This window comes from Opisthocomus hoazin, chromosome 1 (genome assembly GCF_030867145.1).
Source record: "Opisthocomus hoazin isolate bOpiHoa1 chromosome 1, bOpiHoa1.hap1, whole genome shotgun sequence".
NCBI classification, from domain to species: Eukaryota; Metazoa; Chordata; class Aves; order Opisthocomiformes; family Opisthocomidae; genus Opisthocomus; species Opisthocomus hoazin.
In genome coordinates this window covers 33,054,977-33,076,378 of record NC_134414.1, presented here as the reverse complement: position 1 = coordinate 33,076,378, position 21,402 = coordinate 33,054,977, and the positions used below count along the sequence as shown (strand labels likewise).

The window sequence follows — 21,402 nt, the reverse complement described above, 5'->3', positions numbered from 1 at the left end:
CGAGAGGCGGTGGGAAGATGGCGGCTGCTCCTGAGGCCGCCGCCAGGGGGCGCGTGGCGGCCGGGGATGGGGCGCGCTGTCCTGGCGGCGGCGGGCGGGGAGCGGCGGCTGGGGCCTGGTCCGGCGGCGGCGGTGGCGGCGGCGGCGGCGAGCGAGGGGAAGGGGCTGCGCGGCCGCCATGGACCGGTTCTCGTGGACCAGCGGGCTGCTGGAGCTGGGGGAGACGCTGGTGGTCCAGCAGCGCGGCGTGCGACTCTGCGACGGGGAGGAGAAGGTGACGGGAGCGGCCCTGCGCGGGGCCTGGCGGCGCGGCGGGGCCCGGGACCCGGGCCGGGGGGGGAACAGGCGCGGCCGCGGGCCCTCAGCGAAGGGGAGCAGCAGGGGACGTGACCAGCGGTGGCAGCGGGCGGCGGGGCGAGGCGAGGGGGGCGAAGGGGCCTGGTCTGCAGGCGGGGCGTCGGTCGGAGGGGTCTGGCGGGGTTTGGCTCCGTGAGGACGTCGGCAGGAGTCACGGAATCACAGAGTGGCAGGGGTGGGAAGGGCCCTCTGGGGATCATCTAGTCCAGCCCCCCTGCCGAAGCAGGGTCACCTACAGCAGGCTGCACAGGACCTCGCCCAAGTGGGTCTTGAGTATCTCCAGAGAAGGAGACTCCACAACCTCCCTGGGCAGCCTGTTCCAGTGCTCCATCACCCTCAGAGGGAAGAAGTTCTTCCTCATGTTCAGACGGAACTTCCTGTGCTTCAGTTTGTGCCCATTGCCCCTTGTCCTGTCACTGGGCACCACTGAAAAGAGTCTGACCCCATCCTCCTGACACCCACCCTTCAGATATTTATAGGAAGGAGATCCAGGCTTCGTGGGACCAAGGGAGGCCTGGGACGGTGCGTGCCGCATGGAGGGAGGATTGGCCTCCCCACGGGGCGTATGCAGCTGGTGTCACTGTCACAAAGCTTGGTGTCCCTGCTGGGGCCGTGGCTTCCCGTGTTGGTGGCGAAGCGCTCCCCGCACAGCAAGCTGTCCTCTGGGGCTTCGGTGCCCCATACCAGGCACGCCGTGCAGTTCACACTCGAGTCGTTCTGGTAGCCGCAAAATGCTTTTTAACTCTGGTCGTGAAGGGTGCTCTCAGGCTCTCTGCTCTCAACAGAACCTACTCAAGTTATTGCTGTGCTTCACAGCTGGAGTAACTCTTGGTCTCTCCACATTTTTCCTCGTCCAAGTAGGTGTATACCCTCATAAAAAGCTGTAAAAATATGCCTCCGGTTTTACAAGTAGGAAGCAATTTGCTAACACAGATTTTTCCAAATACTGATGGCTGTCTGATAAATACACAACTTTTCAGCATTAAAATGGTAGAAGCAATACCACTTTGTGATAGGTCAGAAGATTTAAGACTGTGTGCAGCATCTGCTTATTAGATTACTTTGCTTTTTTTGCATAACTTTTACTTTCTTTGTCAGCAAATAGTGTTCCAAAGCCAATAGCCCTGTTTAAATTACGATATTTAGGAATGTTTGTATATCTTGCACAGCATATGGAGGGAGGATCCTTCAGGATTTCCTGGGGGAAAGTTTATACAGTTGAAAAAGGAAGTTTGTGTGTACCCATCTAATCCTTTTATACTAATTTTCTCCATTGTTTCCTAAACTTCATTTATTGTGTTTTCTGAAAAAAAGAGAGTGTTCTCAAAATATTGGCTTGTTGCATGTGATTGCTATGTTGTGGTAATGTGTAATGTTTCCAAGATCAGTATTTATGCATCTTACTGGTTAAATTTGTTGTTAACCTGTTTTATTTTTCCTGTTTAGTTGAAATTTGATAGTGGAGTATTACTGCTTAGCACACACAGACTAATCTGGAGGGATCAGAAGAATCATGTAAGTCCCACTTTTGTCTCCTTTATGTCATTCAACTGTGAATTCCATAATAAACAACAGGTAGCTTGCAATGAAAAGACTACACACAGAGAGATTTTTTCTTTCCTTTGTGTGTGTTTTGTCTTACAGGTTTAGTCCATTTTTTCACTCACAGTGGAAAGAAAGTTTTGTTTAAGGAATGTTCTCTCACCCAATTCTGTCTCAATAAAATGATCGTGCAGAGATGAGGAGAGATGTGGATGAATCATATAAATTTTCCTTTTCTATGGCACAAAAATAGAGGAGAAAGGACACTGGTATCATGCACTAAAAACTCTTGGTTTTGAGACTGAAGTTGAATGTGTCGGGCAAATCGTAGTGCAAACTCCTTTCCCACGCTTCTTGTCTAGCAAGACCTTTTTTTCCTCATTGTATTTTCAAGTCCAAGTTTCACCTGTCAAGTGAAGTCTTCTGCTCCCACCATGTAGTCCCAGACCATGATTTGATACTAGGATGTGTTTGGTGGCAGTATTATTTTGTACAGGTCTTACCCTCCCAACTGGCTGTTCCTGCGCTGAACCATCTCTTCAATAAGCCAGAACATTTGGCTGTACTGCTATGGAAAATTAACTCCAAGGTTAAGTGGCAGTGGCAGAACTACAGTGTAATACTGCTGCTGAATGCTTTGTATCATCAAGCTGCAGCCTGAGATTGCAGGCTAGAAATGGGTGAGAAAGACTACAAACACATAGAAAGCTCTAAGCGTGCACCACCCACCTTGCCACTGCAATTGAAGAAGTCCTCCGCAGAACCAGGTCGGATTAGGCTTGCTTTGGGCACAGTCGTTTAGAAACGTAGCCCTGGAAGCCAAAGTTTAGACAGAGCATGTTCAGATGACAGCTTTTCAAAGACGAATTGTATTCCACTGGACTAGTTTTGTGCAAGGATAGCTGAAGCACCTCTCACACCAAAAGGCCGTTCCCTACCAAATCTCACATCCTTGCTCCAAAGCAGGGAGCTACTAAGAGCCTTTTGAAGGGAAGGTTACCAAGGGTGTTCTGAATTTGGCAAAGCAGTATATTTTTTCTTCAGAGATTGTTTCCAGGAACAGCAGAACTATATTTGGTACAGATTTTTCAAAATGTTTTGAGAACTGATCCCCAGGGTGGGGTTACTGTTAAACAAGTCAGGGGTTGATTGTCCAGACCATGAGCTATTCTGTATAAATGAACTTTCTTTTGGTACAGTCAGCGTGTGATAATTTATCTGTGCTAAACTGTCTGTGTTAATCACTTCTTATTTCTACATCAGCATCTGTTTTTGAGAGGTGAGCGTGTACTGCAACATGCACTGCTTCTAATCTTCTCGCCTGGACTTTTTGCTTGCTTGGAGTAACATTAAGCATTATGGCTTCAGCCGGTCTTACAACTGTCTATATCCCTATTCGCTCCTTCCCAGCAAAAGAATGACGTTTGTCTCTTCTCCCCCCCTGCTCCTAGGCCACATGGTTTCTTGTACTCTTCCAAGATCACTGAATTTGCTAAATAACCAGAGAAGAACTGCAGAGAGTTAGAAAAATTTAACTCTGCAAAGATTCTGACAAGCTCCAGGCTTGATTAATAGAAGGGGCTGAAACGTATGGTCAGGAGTTTGACAAAAATTACCCAGTTCAGATCAGGGGGATGTAAATAACTCTGTTAGTGTTGTAAATAAAGCTGATTCTTTTTCGAGCTCTTAGGAGTGAAACATGGGGAGCACAGTGCCCTTTTATTTTCGTGGTGAGTTGTTGGCTAAGCTCAGCTGTGATAGAACATCAGCCTTAGAAACCTGAGGTAGCTTGCTCAGAATAAACTTGTGGAGAGAGTCCCCTTTTATTGTGGCAGCAAACTTTAGTAATAAATGGGTCATTTGTCCTTAGGTTAACATAGCAAACCTTTTTACCAAAACAAACAGCTGTGTTTTACAGCTGCTGTTGTTACATACTGTCTGCAGTTGAACAGTGTAGAAAATACTGTGATTTCCAAAGGAAAAAAAAATGTAATTCTTTTAATTTTGTTATGTAGCCAGATTTTTAAATCATAAAATCATGCATAATGTGAGCGTGAGACATTAGAAAAAATATCCAGATAAACTCACAGCATTTTTAACGCATCTCTCTTTTTGTATCCCTTCCTCTTGCTTCTCTCACCAAGAAGGGGTGATTCTAAGTCCTTGTGCTTACAAGAAGTTCATAACTTTCTAGCTGTGAACTAAATGAGTCAATCATTTTGACAGTGTACATACTATGTATAGTTGTCATTTTCAAAACCTTTTTTCAACACAAGTATCATTTTGCCTGTATTTAAAGCATCCAGAGCTATGTGGGCGTTTTACAAACAGTAGCTGTTCTGTGTAACGGCCGCAGAATCTGGAGCTGTAGAAAAATCTAGATAGCTTGTATTACGAGTTTTTACAACAGGAAGTACAACCCATGTTTTTTCCCAACAAGAGATTTGCTCATTAGTTGGAGTTCCTGCATGTATACTTTTCTGATCTCCAGTTTAATAAGTATTTACTTATTCCATGCAAAGACAAAGAATTTTGGTAGAAGGGATTGAGAGGGCCCTGTCACAGTGCTCGTTGTAACCCGGTGTTAGGCACACCCTCATGGCAGATGGAAGAGAGAGGTTCAAAGAGGGAGCGCAACCTGTGTTTCCTGTATTCTGGGTGACTGACAATCACCAAGCTATTGTGTGGAAGAGGATGTTCACCAAAGGATATTCACCAAAACAAGACCAGGCACGTAATTAGATGCTTTGTTTCGCTCCCTTGAGCAATTTCTGTCTCAAACGCATAGAGAAAGATTTTATCCTGGATAGGTTAGTCTCCCACAGATGGATACAGTCTGGTTTCTTCTTCTGCTTTGTTTTGTTTAAAGCACAGTCCAATAAATCTGTGTTGAGATGCATTAACTGCTGAATTAAGTATTTTGGTGTGGGATAGATGGAGAAATCCCCATTCCAGTCACGGATCAGTCTAGTTTTTTAGATATTTAACACCTAAAAGATTGGTGCTGCTGCTTTTGGCTTTTGTTTGAGCTCCCAAAGTAACATCAATGCAAAAATGTCAAGAACCTATGAGCATTGTGCACCTACAGGGAGTGTGGAAAATTTACTGTTTAAATTTTGAACTTGGATACTAAAGATTTGTTAAATTCCCAAGTCCCTCTATGAATCTAGCTTGAGGTGTCTAAAGTTGACACACTGACAATTCAGTTTGCTTTTTTGATTATCTAGAACTTGGTTTCAACTTTATATTAAGTTTTTTACTTACACTTCTCTTTAATAGATCATTTCTATTGTTACCATCGTATTTCACGTGGAGTGCCTCAGGCGGCACCGGCAGAAACCGTACTGTTTGTGAAATGTGGAAAGAGACCACTTGGTTTTAGAGAATGAATAGTCAGGGTAGGGCTTAAATTTCACTTGTGTTTGCGTTGATTATTCCAGGAGTGCTGCATTGCTGTACCTCTGTCTCAGATTGTCTTTATTGAAGAGCAAGCAGCTGGGATAGGAAAAAGGTAAGGTGATCGTCATTGTCTTTTTCAGATTAATAGTTTGCACACACATGTTATGTGAGGTACCCAAGGTTAGATATTAATTCCTGGTAGGTTCCATTTGCAGTCTGAGTTTCCAGATTGACAGCCTCAAGGATCTGCTTTCCTCACTTGAGATCAAGTGTGTAAGAGAGTGGTGACGAAGTAGTGTTTGATGTGATTTGCTAAATAGCTGTCTTGTAATCACTAAACAAGATGTGTTCTAGCCTGCCATTTTCATTTGATTAGTCATAAATGACAACAGTGATTTTGCTGGATCTAAATTTGGAAGCTGATTTTAGTCTTTTGTGCCACAGAATTGATTGGGGATAGAAACTGCCAGATCCCATATTACATAACTTTTCATGACCATATAATTGATTTGGAGTGTAGAAATGCTAATGATGGTTAGAAGGAACTCAAGTGTTTCCACTCACTTGAATAACTAATTCAGTGTGGTATGTGTATAAAGAAGTTTCGTGAGAAAAAGATAAAAATATATTAACTGGAGAAATATATATGTAGTTGACACCTGCTTGCAGCCTACAGTCAGATGGGTAAGGTGATATGCTGGGGGTACCCAGAAGAAATCAGGTAATTCACTGATGCTGGAGAAGCCAAGTAAATAAAGACCCATGAAAATAAGTATTAGTAAAATGAAATGGGAATGGTGGACTTGCAGTCGTGCTGTGATAGCAGTCTGTTATGTTCCTAAAATAATGCTATTTTAGGGTTTGTTTTGGTGGTAGGTGTCATTTTAGACTGTTATTTTCCATGCATGTTACCTTTAAATGTTGGTTTTGGACAAATTCACATACAGTGTTTGCAAGTGACATATACAAGTGGGATAGATTAAACAGAATATTGAAACCTTTTGTTTTCCTGTGACAAAGATAGTGTATTTTGGCAGTAGTTATTGCAAGTCAAAAGCCAAATCAGATGACTAGTTGATGATTAGTTTTTATCTTTACTAAAAGATTTTTCAGAAATCATTCCTTGAAATGTTATAATTTGTTATGTTTGTTTCTTAGGAATTGATGGTGGGTACATTTTAAATTTGTGAGGTGTTGCTGTTCTAGAGACTGTAATAGTTTTTATGGAAGATCTGTAATACTGAGTCAAAATACTTAGCTGTTGATGCTCAAATGCAAAGCATTACTTGATGTACTTTGGCTCTCATGTGAGATCCAGTTAATACGGGTTTTGATTAAATGGTGAACTTTGATTACAGAAAAAAAATGTTTAGATATTACAGAAAGCTGCCTCTTCCTTTTAACTTTTTCTTAGTGCCAAAATAGTAGTTCATCTTCATCCTGCTTCTTCAAACAAAGAGCCTGGTCCGTTCCAAAGCAGCAAATATTCCTATATCAAACTTTCTTTCAAAGAACATGGGCAGATTGAGGTAAGTTTTGTACCATGCACACCCAGCACATGTCTGTGGACATGGCTTTCGCCTCTTGCTGTGTTAGTGATAATTTTCCATGATCTTTCCATGTTTACTTTTGAGGTGGAGCTTTTTCAATACATCCTTTTTGAGGACAAGCGCTATGGGCCTTCAGGGTTCTATACTTTGGTTAAATAATGCAGAGTTCCAAAAATGTAAGGAGGCATTATTAGGCTTTGTCCTTATTTTAGTAGTTTTAATATGGTCTTATACATGCTTTTTTAATCCTTTAAATTGAACACAGGATTTTCCAAAATGACATCTCAGAAATCTGTTAGGTGCTTAACAGAGTAAAAGATGTTTCTTTGTAGCTAACCCTCTGCTGAACAAGAATCATGCAACTTATTCCTAATCGTCTCTCTCATTTTATTGCTGAATACTTTTTGTTGCCTCAGAGCTTTGTTTCATTTTATGTTGTGTTTTTTTAATCTACACCAAATCACAAAGGCTTTGAGCATTCTAAAAAATGTACATATATTGTTAATGGAAGGCTTATTCTAAAAAACAAAAAATTGTACTCTAATAAAGAAATTTAACAGTATAAGATCCTCACTTGAGGAGACTGAGAACTTTAACTTTGAAAAATGAAAAAGCCATACCTGTGCACTGCAGAAAATCAGATTTTCAACTTGAATTAGTTATAAATATCTTATAAATCCATGTGCTTGATCAGACTCACTTTAATTTTGTTGCGAGCAGTTTTTGGCTTAAGACGAGTGTGGATTTATGCCTAGTTATAATTGTGTAGGTGTTTTGCCTAATCGTAACCTTATTTATTTTAACATTAATGTTCATGTCTGAGAATCAAACTTACTGTGCTTACTGGTTACCCAGTGTATCAGTTACACTCCAGGTCTTTTCTTTATGTCTTCAGAATGCTTTCCTGTGATCTTTGAAGAAGCATAAGAATGGAATAGATTCTCTTTCTGGATTTTGGTCTTTGGGGTATACTTACTGATAACTAACTAATGCTAACTTCTGGTATTAGCAGTAAACAGATAAGTGTAATTGATCTGTGCAGCCTGCTGTAGGTGACGCTGCTTCGGCAGGAGGGTTGGACTAGATGACCAACAGAGGTCCCTTCCAACCCCTACTATTCTGTGATTCTGTGATCTGTGTGATTATACTATTGAATTAACAGATCAGTAGTAACTGATCAACTTTCCTTCTTTTTAAAAGCATGCCTTTGAGCAAACCTTGACATTTTTAACTTTAGCATGTTTCAGAACATTTTGAGTATCTGAAAAAAACATTTTGCAATAGAAGTACTCATGCCAGATTAACTAGTAACTACATGACTCCTCCTCTAATGTGTGTATTTTTGAAGACTGGACATTAAGAATTTCCAGGTAATGAATGTTCTACTGTGGATGTGTAGGTGTTAACCGTGTTTTATTTTGTAGTGAAGTTTGTTTCATCTACCACCAAGACGCTAAAAACATCCAGAGGTACTCTGCACAGTCCATGAAACATCTGTTGTCACTCTTTAATGTTTGCAGTTCTATAGACGATTGTCAGAAGAAATCACACAAAGGAGATGGGAGAACATGCCTACTGGTCAGACCATTCAAGTTAACAAGGATCCTAAGGTATGTGCAGAGCTTCTGCCATCCTTCTGTATGTCACATGTCACTTTGTTTAGCTTAAGTGCAGAATCTGTATGTAATCTCTTGTTCCAATTCTTGCTGCCCCCATATGCTGTGTCTGGCATGCCGCTCTGACCAGCAGTGCGGGCATGTGTAGTTCAGCTTTACTTCGTTCATGATTCCGTGATTTTTTCACTGGCGTAAGTTAGTCACTCCGTTCCAGTTTTCACCTGGTAGAGAACACTGTGGCCTCTCTTCCTTGAGTGTTTTTAGATTTGAATAGTTGTTAATGAGCTCCACTTTTTTTAATGGAGTCAGACACACACACATATATATAAATATGCAAATATTTTTTGTACATAGAAGCATTTGCATATAACTTTAGTCAGCGCGAGAGATCTAATGAAGCTGAAGGATTTTTGGTCTTAATTGTGATGTCTGGCTTTTTTTTTTCATTTTGTGGCTGGAAGTCAAATGTGTAACTTTTATATAACTGTTTGGAACCTATATGTGTTTGATTTAAATGGGTGTTCTACATGGACAGTTCTTATGGAGAATTTTTTTGTCATGCGTTGGATTGCTGCCTTTGTCTGCATACTTCTGGGTTACAAACTCTGATAAACAGATGTTGTTTCTATATGTGAATACATTTAATATATAAACTTATTGAACATATAGTAGTATGAATGAAATAGGAGGATGTAAACATTGTTCAGTGTCAACTCATATATGTCTTCTTTTGTAAACGTAGAACCTATAAACGTAGTTGCATTCGATGAACTACTGAGGAAGCCTGTACCATGTGTCAGGAATCACTTAATGAAAATGCCTCACCTCTGCTCTTATTCTTAAGTCATAGTAAATCGTTAGCACCAGCGCTAAGCTTTGCAGCCAGAGATTTGAGAGCTGGCACCACTGTCGCCTGGGTACCAGCCTTTCTAAAACACTTTTGGCATCAAACGAAAGATTTGCTGTCACCTCCATACTGTTAGTTTTCAGCAAGGTAAAGTAGACTGCACTTAGCACTGTGTTTCTGTGGCTGTGTTTCTTCAGGCTAGATTTCTTGAGGTAATCGCATTTAGATACACTCAGCATTTCCACAGCTCTAGTACAGATGTTCATGTGGACTTGGGAGGCTTTGAGGTGAACTGGAATGCTCGGTCTGCATCAGGCTGTTAAGCATCTTCATATTAACAGCTTCAATCTAATAATCTTATTACTTGTTTACTACAGCAAATTCATACATGCTTTACACCTACTGATTATTTTTTTGATGCTGGTTTAAAAAATACTTTAGAGAAATATATGAAATGTTGTATGCATGATGTCAGTTCTTTGAGGGAACATTTCCTGTCTTCCAGTGTAAGATTTTTCACAGTGAGGTGGATGAGAAAATTTAGCATTTCCTATTTTGATTCCTTTCATTATTTTCTTTTGCAGGCAGGAAGAATAAGGGCTGTAGGAATTGTAGGGATCGAAAGGAAGTTAGAGGAAAAAAGAAAAGAGACTGACAAAAACATTTCCGAGGTAAATACTACTGAAGTTTCAAGGTCAGCCACCTGTCTGAGACATTTACCTTCATTCAGACTGTCTTTTAGGGGCAGCTGAGACTATTTATTGTTTTTGTTGACAAGTTTGAATTGATTAAGAGTGTATAATTTACAGTTATTTACTTTGTTTAACTGGCTTTTCAATATACGTAAAGGTACTTCATTTAAACAGTTCTTTTCAAGAAGACTGTTCTTTGAAACTAATGGTGTGTATTTATAAAATTAATTTCGGTAGAATTAGAAGTCCGAGTTCAGTGACTTTTCATCAGGGGAAGCAGAACACAAAGGCATCTGCAGAAAGAGGCTGTTACAGGTTTGGGGTTTTTTTCCTTCCTTTTTTTACAGCTAATTTTGGTTTCAGTTGAAAATTTAATATATGTTAAGAATAATATGATGATCCATGTGCCTGCACATAACTCTGGTGAAGTTAGGTTTTCATCTTACAAATATTCAGTTTTTAAATGTTACAATTAAGCTTGTAATTATAGTAAAACATTCTGCAGTCCAGGCATCAGCAAGGTGTTAGAAGTATCTTTGCAAAATACCTGGGCTAGATGGAGACCATCCTTTTCCCCAGAAACGGTAGTTGAATTCCAGGTATCAATACTGATGGACAACAGAGGCAATTAATTTCTTCGTATATACCTGGGAGCAACGTCCTCAAAAATAGTCTGGTTCTGTCTTGGTAGGAGAGATTAATACAGTTACTCGTAAACTACATATAGCAGATTCGTTCTTGTGGCAAAGCTTTATGGGATTCAGTGCCACAACAAAAAACACATTCACTGCTCTAACACATAAGAAGAAAATTGTAGTACCTTTGCAGGCCACATGCAGTTTCAGATACTGCTAGCATTAAACTTTTTTTTTCTTTTTATGAAGAACGTAATGAATAAAGTTCTGTGTGTAGTTCAGAAGGTATTGTGGTTACATGCGTGTGTATATAGTTCAAAAGGTATTGTCTGGTTATTTTTTCCTTTAGCAGCATTGTCAGAGTAAAAGAAACCCATTTATACATGTTGTATGAACGGAGGAAAATCATGACTTGTAAAATCCTGCCTTCCTCCAGCTTTAAATGTTTTAAATGACTTAATTTAAAAAATGGTGCCCTGGCTTCCAGGAAAAGGCTTCCTGCATCTGCTGTTCACTGCTGATAAGAATCCAGTTCTTTAGCCTTTTGTTTATCTGAGGAAGTTCCTGTTAGGTGTGTGCACATTCCCCTTTGTTTCCAGGCCTGCCCTCAGTGAGTCAGGCAGAGGAGGAGTTAGACACAGCATGCTGTTTATTTAGCTAAGTCAAGGGTTCTTTTGATGAATGATGTTTTCATGAAAGTTATAGTGATTAGAAATAAGCTTGGAAAAGCCTTGTTAGAAAACTTTTTGTTGATATCATAGACAAGTACAGTAGAAGGACTTTGATTTACAATAGAGATTGGAAAATCTATTGTAAATTATTGAATTTGGCAGATTAGGAAGTAAGAAGTATTCCAAAGAGAAGCTTTTGTTCTCATAGTGGTATATTTTCTTTTCTCCCCTTGGACTCAGCGTTGTCCCACTCAATTTTGGATACCTAACCTAGGTACCAAATGTTAAGAGGCTAGACTTCTCCAGTCAGTAGAGAAACGCTGGCACCATTAGGAGGGATTCAGATGAAAAAGAAACCCTGTCCCTTCCTGGAGGCTTCTCCTTCTCTTCTTTGCATGTTGAATATCAGACCAATAAGCTTTTAAGTAAGGCACCTAAATATAGATGGGAACAATTGGGTCTTCCTGTGTAAATTGCACTAAAATGTGTCTTTCTGTTGGGGGATTAGTGAGAATAAACTAGGAATCGGATAGAAGCAATAGCTAGAAGCTGTAGGCAAGATGTATCTCTGGTCATTTGACATACTCAAACTGAACAACCTTCTTTACTTCTGGCTGGAGGGGTTGGGTGCTGCTGTCAGGCAGGCTTTAGCTGAAAAGGTTCAGGAATTTGTCTCATACCAGTTGTTCAAAAAAGGTTGTTTGAGAAGGTTGACCACCTGCGCATGCTGTCATGTACTTGACAGAAGCGGATGAGAAGGCTGAATATGTGTGGCTGGGGATGGGAGAAATGAGAGTTGCTTTTTAATATAGTTGCATTAATATAGCTGCTAACTCGTTCTGTTTTTTTTTAACGTGAATTTTTAATGCTAGTTGGTTATCATTACTGAAATTTTTGGATTTCAGTATACTTTCAGATTTTTTTAAAGTATATTTCATTTAAGCCTAAAAATGCCCTTTGTGGGTTGCTGTGGAATTACTGTATTGAGACTGGCAGTTTACTGAGCTTAATAGACGATATAATTGAGGTCCTCTGGTAGATGTCCAGTTTATTACATATATTTTGTGGAAACAAAATAAAAGGTTTCTTACAGTAGAAAAAAAATGTTTTGTACAAATAATTTTTCCCTTACTCTAGCAGATATTTTGTTTTCTAGGTCAAACAACTAGAATTTTCAGAGGATACTTTTTATCTAGTTCTTGTCTTATTTAAATCTGATCATTTGTCTCATGGACCTTATTCGTTTTTTTAACTGTTTTTTGTTTATTATGGTAGCACCACTGTTCTATGTATGCAGTACTTAAATGAAGAGATGTTGCCACACATTTTCAGAGGTTTTGTCTCTTCAGTTAAGCGTACATGTGAAAGCATATACCCTCTTCCGTGCTCATTTTAAATGCCTCTTTCTTACTACCTTAGTAACATCTGCTGGTTAAAGTAAAACTGTCTTGTCAGGAGTACTTCTGTAGCTTTACAGCTGGCTTGCTCCTGGCCAGAAACAATAGATCTGCTTGAGTGAGGGTTAACTGTTGGGAGAAAACCTACCATCACCACCAAGAAACCTTCCACCAGCTTATAGGAGAACACAATGAACTTGGACAGTTTAATCTTTTCTGGGCTTCAGTATCTCCCTGTTCCTTCCTGTCATATGGACTTCATAAATAGTATTGAACCAGGGTTCACGTGCTAGAAAAGTAATGGATTGACTGATTTCTTCATTCTTTGTTGTTTATGGATTGTATAATTTTGATTTTAAGACCTGATATAAAACATATATCAACCAATTATATGTAATATCTCACACTGTAACATACTAATCTAAGGGGATAGCAGTTCTTACAAACAGCTTGGATAGGTGGACAGTGGCAGGTCACTGTGCCCATGAAGCTGAATGCTGTGATTGTACTGATCTGCAGTGTCTGCTTTTCATTTCAGGCTTTTGAGGACCTTAGCAAACTAATGGAGAAGGTATTGTCATGTGTCACTTATCCAAGTAGACTTATGCTTGTTTTCTCAGTTTTAAGCATGTTTTCTCTGTTGACCTGAAAGTTATGTATGTGTCTTTCTTCATAGGCTAAGGAAATGGTGGAGTTATCCAAATCAATAGCTAATAAGATTAAAGAAAAACAAGGTGACATCACTGAGGATGAGGTAAAATTATTTTATATTTAAAGTCAACAGAAACGTTCCTATGCAATGCAAAAAGCTATCCGCTTAATACATGTAACGTTAATAAAAAACATTTCATGGTTGGGTTTTTTGGTATTTTAATTCTACGCAAATTAAAAGTGACTTACTTGTTTGGTGTTTGCTTTTCTTTTGACCCTTTCTTAAAAGCAAATATTTTACTGCCTTTATGTAAATTTTTGTGGTTTTGACCTCTGCTCATCAAACATAAATTGTATTAAGTCCTGTCCTCTCTTTGCTGTAATTGACTTTACTGGTAGTAAACTGAATGGATTTATTCACCAAAACTATCTTATAGTAATAAAATTGAAGACTTTTAAAAACCAGAATGATTCACTAGCTGATACAGTTATGTATTTATTTGTTTAGACAATTAGGTTCAAGTCCTACCTGCTGAGTATGGGTATAGCTAATCCAGTTACTAGGGAAACATACGGATCTGGTACACAATACCACATGCAACTGGCGAAACAACTAGCTGGAATACTGCAGACACCATTAGAGGTAAAGTACATAATTTTGCACCAGCATTTTCCATGTGTTGCTGAATTTTGATGTAAATGTGTTTTGGATGTAGTACTGCGCCTCTTTTTAAAGTCTCAGATTTAGCAGCACAGCCTCATATTCAATGTTTATGGAAGGAATATGTTTCCTTTTTCTGAATAAGAAAGTTTAAATACAAGTAAGAATTTTTCTTTGGAGTAATGGCATCTCAACTTCTAAGTGATATTTAAAAATTATACTAGCAGCCTTTCTTCTATTTGAGCAGCCTTGTGTTCATCCCTTGCTGCAGAATATTACTTTTTACAGAAAGAGTGAAACAACACTGACTTTGAAAATATAGTCAGTCTTTAAAATGCTTAAAAATTACATATTTTGCAAATACAGCACAGAGTTATTACATAGCTTACCTGCCCATTGATAATATCTCATATTTTAATTTATCTGAAGCTATTACATGATTCATGATTCTCACCAAAAAGTTAGATTTCATGTTGAAACTTATCAGGCTATGTGTCTACTAGAAAACATACATATTACAGTATTTTTATGAAAGCTATGTGCTATCTACTGTGATCAGAATGGAAAACTTGAGCGTGTCTGAAAAGCAAAAATGGTAAATTGGTGGATAGATTTAATACATTGAAATTCCGTGTTCCTGTGGTTTATTCTCGGCTTTAAAATCAAAGTAATTCACAGTCTTTGGATGTAGTATCAGTGTTTTGCATTTTAAAACGATTAGAGAAAGATATAATCTAACAACTTACACGTCATGCTACAAATATGTGGTATTGCCTGAGTATTTGTTTTCATGCTTTTCTGTTTTATCTGTTTAATTAGTCAAATGCAAGTTGGGATACTGTGTTTACTAGATTAATGCTATTTCTCTTACCAGTCTTGTGCTTAACACAGGAGCGAGGAGGGATCATGTCACTTACAGAAGTGTACTGTCTGGTAAATCGCGCACGAGGATTAGAGGTGAGAAATTTGGTTTATTAAGTATTTTATAAAATGTACTTCAGGGATAAGGTAATTGAAGAAAAAGGGTAAAAATGTTCCTTACCAGTTGCTCGCTCTACCTGTCTAACAGCGTGAAGTGATCAACCCTTTATTAAAATTAGGGATTTTTACCTTTTTCCTTTGTCTTTCTTGCATGTAATGTTTATGTATCCTCTATAAGTTGTCATAATGTATGCTGCTTTTTATAATACCATATAAAAGGGAAAATCCATCCTTATATGGAAAGAAAACTGGAAGGACAGAGAATACTGAAGAATGTTGGGGTTTCCTTTTTTTTTTTTACAAAATACATCAATTCTTTATGTAAACAGGGCAAGAAGGATTATTAGAGAACACATAATAAGGGAACAGAAAGGAGCATAGAAGCCAAGAAAATAGACTGGACAATAGAAAGGAAGAAAATAAACAATATTGTGTAGTCTGGTTTCTTTTATAGCTGTAGTTATTAGAACTGTTTGTTTTGGTGTTATGCTTTATACTTGAAATGCAAGCTGTGAATAAGTATGTTTTACTATTTTAATAGTTGCTGTCACCAGAAGATTTAGTAAATGCTTGTAAGATGCTGGAGTCACTGAAATTACCACTAAGGTGAGAGCTTTACAGATGTATTTGTAAAACATGGCACTCGCTAGTCAGACCATGGTGCTTGGATGACTCAATGTTTTACCTGCCACAGATTTTTTTGGTTTTTTTAAACAAAGTCGTCCTTTGCTTAAAGGATGCTGCTGTGTGGATCAACATCCACTCTACATTAAAATATGAATTTGGTTAGTGAATAAATTGGAACATGGTTCACTTTGCTAGGAAGACAGTATTATTATCACTTGCAATTCAGTTTTTTTTCAGACTGGGAAAAGTGTTTAACTAACCCCAGATATGCCCTGCTGTGTTCAGTCTCTTCAGATTTTGAGGATGCTTTTAATCTGAAGTTCATTTTACAGAGCTTTTTTTTTTTCCTTTTGTGATGTGGTAATAGGTGTGGATGCATTAGAAATGTGACCATAGGTGATGTGCACAGGGTTTTTAGTTACTTTGACTCTCTCTTTTAATTTTAGACTTCGGATATTTGACAGTGGTGTGATGGTGATTGAACTCCAGTCTCATAATGAAGAGGAAATGGTAGCTTCTGCTTTAGAAACAGTAAGTGTACTTCATTTCCTTCAGTGTTCTGACTGCGCTGGGGAAACTAAACGCATTAGGTATAAAAACTTGAGGTACAGGATTTCCTTTTGAAGTTTTGAAATACAAAATATTCCACATCCAAATCTTCTAACAGTAATACTTAAATAGCACTTTTCGAAGTGCTGTGCAGGCAATAATCTTAGTTATTGCTTTCTCCTTAAGAAATAAATCACTTTTCCATCTCTTCCCAAACTTCGTTAATCTTCAGCATTCCTCAAAATCTTTTGCACTGTAGGATGAATTTCATGGTGTGTATTAAGCACTTAAATTAACAGAAGTGGACTTAAGACACTGTACGCAATGCTTGAAATAACTCTTAGATGTTGATATAGGCAGTTGTTTTGTTTGGGTTTATTTCATAAAATAGCGCATTGTATGTGTATCACCTTGTACTGTTTGCTGCTTTGAAGAGTGCTCAGTTGGAGAGTAGTGCTTATAGAATTAAGCTAGCTTCATCAGGGAAAAAAAATAGTATAATTTGCTCAGTGTGCTAAACATTTGTGATCTTGCTACCTCTGGACTCTTTGAAGTCCTGCTGTCCCATTATTTGGTGCATTTTCGTGTGTCTTTTTCAGTGGGTTGTAATTTTTTGTTCTTCATAAAGTTGAGTAAAGGCTGATTCAGTGTATCCTAAGTCAAATATCAAAATGAAAAAGGACTTCGACTTGGACAGTCAAGAAAAAAATAGAGCTATCACAGACACCTTCTCACTTGATATGTGAGGTGGACTCTTCAGTGTGTTTTGCATGATTTATTACCGTATAGCTTTCCCTCCCCGAAAGATTTTTAGATGAGAGAAATGTATATATAGCGATCTAAAAGATTCCATCCTAAATTATCAAAACTAAACTGTTTAAATCTTTCAATATATGTTAAAAATACCTAGTCCATTTTAGTTTTTTTCCTGGTTATTTTTGGTTTCTAATTAATTTGTTGCCTCCAGTACGAGCACTTATCTCTTTGAAAGGAAAGGAAAAACCTTTTCTTGATAACAAATGAGGTCAACTGCAAAAAGCGACAGATGGTGGATTTATTACTGAAGCGCCTTTTTTCCTTCATTTTCATAGTATGGGACTTTGACTCCATTAAAAAGTGTAAGGGAAAGGCTTTGCATGAGGAAGACTACCCTGTAAGGGAACGGCAAGATGAGATCAGACTTGTGGCCAAAAGCACCCTGTACTTGATGTAGAATGTACAGTAGCATGAACCTTATGAGAAGAGAAGGGAAGTGACAGGGTTTCAGACAGGAGAGAGAGGTGGTTTTGAACGGCTGGCGAAGACAGGAAATGACACAGAAGTCAAAGGAACCTGAAGTCACCCTTGATGAGAGTAGTGGTTTGGGAAGGAAAGATAATTAATCATCCATATGCATATTAGATTGCGTAGCTGACTTCCATTACTCAGATTTTATCACTTAGCTTCATAAAATCTCAAGTTAGAACTGATTAAATCTGAGTTTCTGTAACAAGACTGGTGCTGAGAATAACGCAGAATAGACCCCTCCCCTCCCAGTATTGTGGGAAGCAGGAAATGGCAACTACATCTGGATTTACAAGTTTGCTTGAATCTGAAGCAATGGAGAAATGGAAGAATTATTAATTTGTAGGCTTGTAAAACATGTTTATCTGGGAAATTAAATGCAGTAGTAAGTCTGGACTTCATATCTAATATTTTAAGCATCCACGTGTCCAGTCAGTGTGGGAAGGTTTCATTTTAGCGTGTATTAACTAGCGTGGTTGAGACAAGGGGACCAAAGTTTTGAGTCCCAAAACTGAACCTGTCTTTTGTGTCATCTGAATGCGATGGTAGTTGTTACTGATTCCTCTATATCCCATATTATAGGGTTGAGTATGAAGGTTTGGGAATTTTTCTGCAGCCTGTGGGGATATTTTAAATTCCGTTAAATTCACCGCTTCCATCTGAGATGACGTAAATTTCTAAATCGATGACCTGGCCTGAACAGGTCTTTTATTTCTTCACTTACAGCTCGCTGTTTGCAGAATCAATTAGTATAGTTGGGCTGTGTAAATACCGATTGTGACAGTACACTGCTGTCTGAGCTATTCTAATTTTTCCACTCATTTTGTCCCAAGGCTTCTTTTAAAAATAACCTGAAGGAAAGGGTACCATGTGATTTTTTTTTTTTTTTTTTTTTTTTTTTTTACAGATTTTAATCCTTTTCTACATTTTTTTTTTTTAATACTTGGCAGTTTTTCCGGGACACGGAAGGGGTATTTTTAAGGGGAAATACTAATTTGTACTTTTTTAAAATGCAAACAAACTAGTTTGTCTTCAAAAGGGATTTGCGACCAATTTATCACCTGATTCAGTAGCCGAGATAACTTTATTGTTCTTTTAATGCCATAATTTGTTTATTTGTTTGTTTGGTTTTTGACAGGTATCTGAAAAGGGTTCTCTCACAGCTGACGAGTTTGCTAAGCTGGTGGGGATGTCTGTTCTCTTAGCCAAAGAAAGGTAAAGAAGAATTGTTGTGTTTAATAATACCTTCATTATCACATTGTCCTCAAGTAATACAGCGTGTCCTCTTTTGCTTTCCTTAGGTTGCTTCTTGCTGAAAAGATGGGCCATCTTTGCAGAGATGATTCAGTGGAGGGCTTGAGATTCTACCCAAATTTATTTCTGACACAAAGCTAATGTGGTTTGTGTACAATTTGTTATGTACCAGTGGAACAAGAGAGCAGAGGGCAGAACCCTTCCAACAACGGGCTTTAAAATTTCTACTTTGTTAGTCAGCTGCAACGGTGATGAACATGGCAATGCTTTACAGTTCTCAGGTATTTCAAGTGCTGAATCCCCCTACGTGGAACTGAAAGGAAATAGGAATCACTAAGTCAGAAGCACATTAATTGTCTCAAGTCGGCTAGCTCGTGTTTCAAGTTTTTTCTGACGTACTTTGTAGTGTCTCATTTCAAGAGAAGTCAGATGAAGAGTCCACATGAGTGAAAGTGGAGAGAATAACCCTGTAGTCTGCCGTGAAGGTCAGCACCCAGAAGACAGGTTACTGCATACTCCAATTTCGGTTTGTTTATGTCTAGAGCAACAAAGCAGGCAGATGTATCCGTAGTGATAAGAAAAGTGACTTTGGTGTGTCCTGAGGTATAAGGAACAAACCAGTGTAGAATAACCCCTTCTCCCCGAAGTGATGAACGGTTTTCTAAGACAGGATCTTGGGGTTCTACTTTGAGACAGAAAGAACCTGCTGCAGGAGAGCTTAACATATGTTGTGTGAATAGAAAACACAGTGTTTATTTTGTCGTGTCTTATGCTAATATCTCAGATAGAAGCATTGTTAGCACAGACATCCTCCCTTCTCCCTCCTTGCCATCTTCCTTCGTGGCTGTTACGTTGCACTTTGGGTGCCCTTTCTCTGTCCTCCCTTTACGTAGCAGAGTGGAGTGGCCTCCTGTCACTCTACCAGACTCTGTGCTTTCATGTGCTTGGTTTTCATTTTGTACTTCTAACGAAAGATCATTTGTTCATTTCGTCAGCCTCTTACCTGTTTTGGAGAGAGTTCATTTGCTCGTGTCTTGTATGTGAAAATGAATATGCTTTCAATATTGAAGGGAGGAAGAAGGCTGTCTCCCTGTGTTTAATAGTCACGACGTATCATATTGTTTGGTATTCCTCACCCTGTGTTCACACTGAATGCAATTTGATAGTCTCAACTTTCATAACTCCAGTGGAGTTGTTACATGAAGATCTGTTGTCATGGTAATAATGGTAAGTGGATGTTTACAATCCACGTCACTTAAATTTTTCACATTTTGAAATGACCAGTTTTAACAAATAACAAAACTCATTCAAGATAGCGCAAAGACAACATACAGGTAACTTCAGGGCAGTTTTCCTCTGTTTCATGAAGGTGCTAAAACTAATGTGTTTGACAGAGCTTGAAGGAACCGGTTCCACACTATTCTTACTGTGTCAGCCATCTGGTATCATCTCTTCAGGAGCCTTACGGCTTGTTGCTTTTCTTCATCTTCCCCACAACACACAGAAGAAATCCATGAGAGGTATGCCAAGCATCATGCAGCTAAGAAAGGACTGAAAAGTAAGAAATCCAGAAGCAAAAAGCTGGTTTGTGGCAACTGTTTCTTTTGCCCAGTACCCAAACTTGTCAAGGGAGACCAGTGGTTGATGGGCCTGAACCTCTCCCCACAAGGGGGCATGTCTTCTGCAGGAAGAAGAAAACCAGAAAGCAAATGCCAAGTGTAAACTCCCAGCCTCTGTTGATCCAACCCTGAGCATTTCATTATCTTAATCAAGCAATAACAGCACAGCCTATTTAGAACGATGGTAACTTCTTGAGCTTTTCTTTCCCAAGATTTTTCTTTGGCTCTTTTTTTCTTTTTTCTACAGGGAAGAAATCTATAGGGTAGATTGTACAGCTGGTTTAGAATTTAAACGTATATGTGAGAAAATGAGACAGTTACTACTAGAAAGTAATAAAAAAGATTTTCTTAAATAGACTGTTTTGTTGGGTGTTTTTTTTCTTCCTCAATGTTTTGGGAAGCTTTAAAATCTTTACACATCAAAATCTTGTGGTTTCGCGGGGCAGAAACTTTTATGAAGTACATCATATTTTTGCTGTCTCATTTTGTGCCCGAAAGGGTACAAGATGGTTTTCATTTTAAATTAAAAGGCAGAATTAAATGTAATTACAATGCCCTGGTTCTGGTGCAGAGTAGCCTGTGACCCATCCCAGGCCAGAACTGCAAAACTGCTGATGTCTACACAAGCACCAATTTCGTGAGGGAGCCAGTCTTGAGTCCGAGCCAAGCATGTATCCTGTGCTAGCGCTGGAAAGGCGTTTGACACATTTGAATGTGTTTTCCCAGCCAAAAGACAACAAAAATCACGTGTCTGATACCGTACTGAGCGCCGGCTGTCAGGAGAGCAAATGGAGTGACATGTTTATGGGTGTGTGGTATCATGGTAGTACATCATGATGTCCTGAACTGTCATTGCCCTGTCCTGTTTCCATTGGTATTGCCAGCAAAAAATTACTGAATTATTAGAATTATTGAACTATAGAATTATTGACTGCATTGAAACAGGGTTATAGGAGAGAGGAAAATACAGGAGCAGCCATTCTCACAGATCATCTCAGTTTACTACAGAAGGTGCCTATATAAACCTAACTTCCTTTCATGTTTTGATTATTCCTAGAATATTTGTATCA

At 38.9% G+C, this 21,402-nt stretch overlaps 1 protein-coding gene across 1 annotated transcript; it reads left to right on the top strand.

Annotated features, from left to right (window-relative positions):
• The first annotated feature begins 123 nt into the window (after positions 1-123).
• Positions 124-20,651, top strand: VPS36 (vacuolar protein sorting 36 homolog). The gene is made up of 14 exons (XM_075421009.1): positions 124-274; positions 1,804-1,872; positions 5,340-5,410; positions 6,713-6,827; positions 8,369-8,458; positions 9,896-9,982; positions 13,245-13,277; positions 13,383-13,460; positions 13,866-14,000; positions 14,910-14,975; positions 15,541-15,605; positions 16,073-16,157; positions 18,598-18,674; positions 18,761-20,651. Exons 1-14 carry the CDS (start codon positions 179-181, stop codon positions 18,852-18,854), a joined length of 1,161 nt encoding a protein of 386 aa, XP_075277124.1. The 5' UTR covers positions 124-178; the 3' UTR covers positions 18,855-20,651.
• The last annotated feature ends 751 nt before the right edge of the window (positions 20,652-21,402 follow it).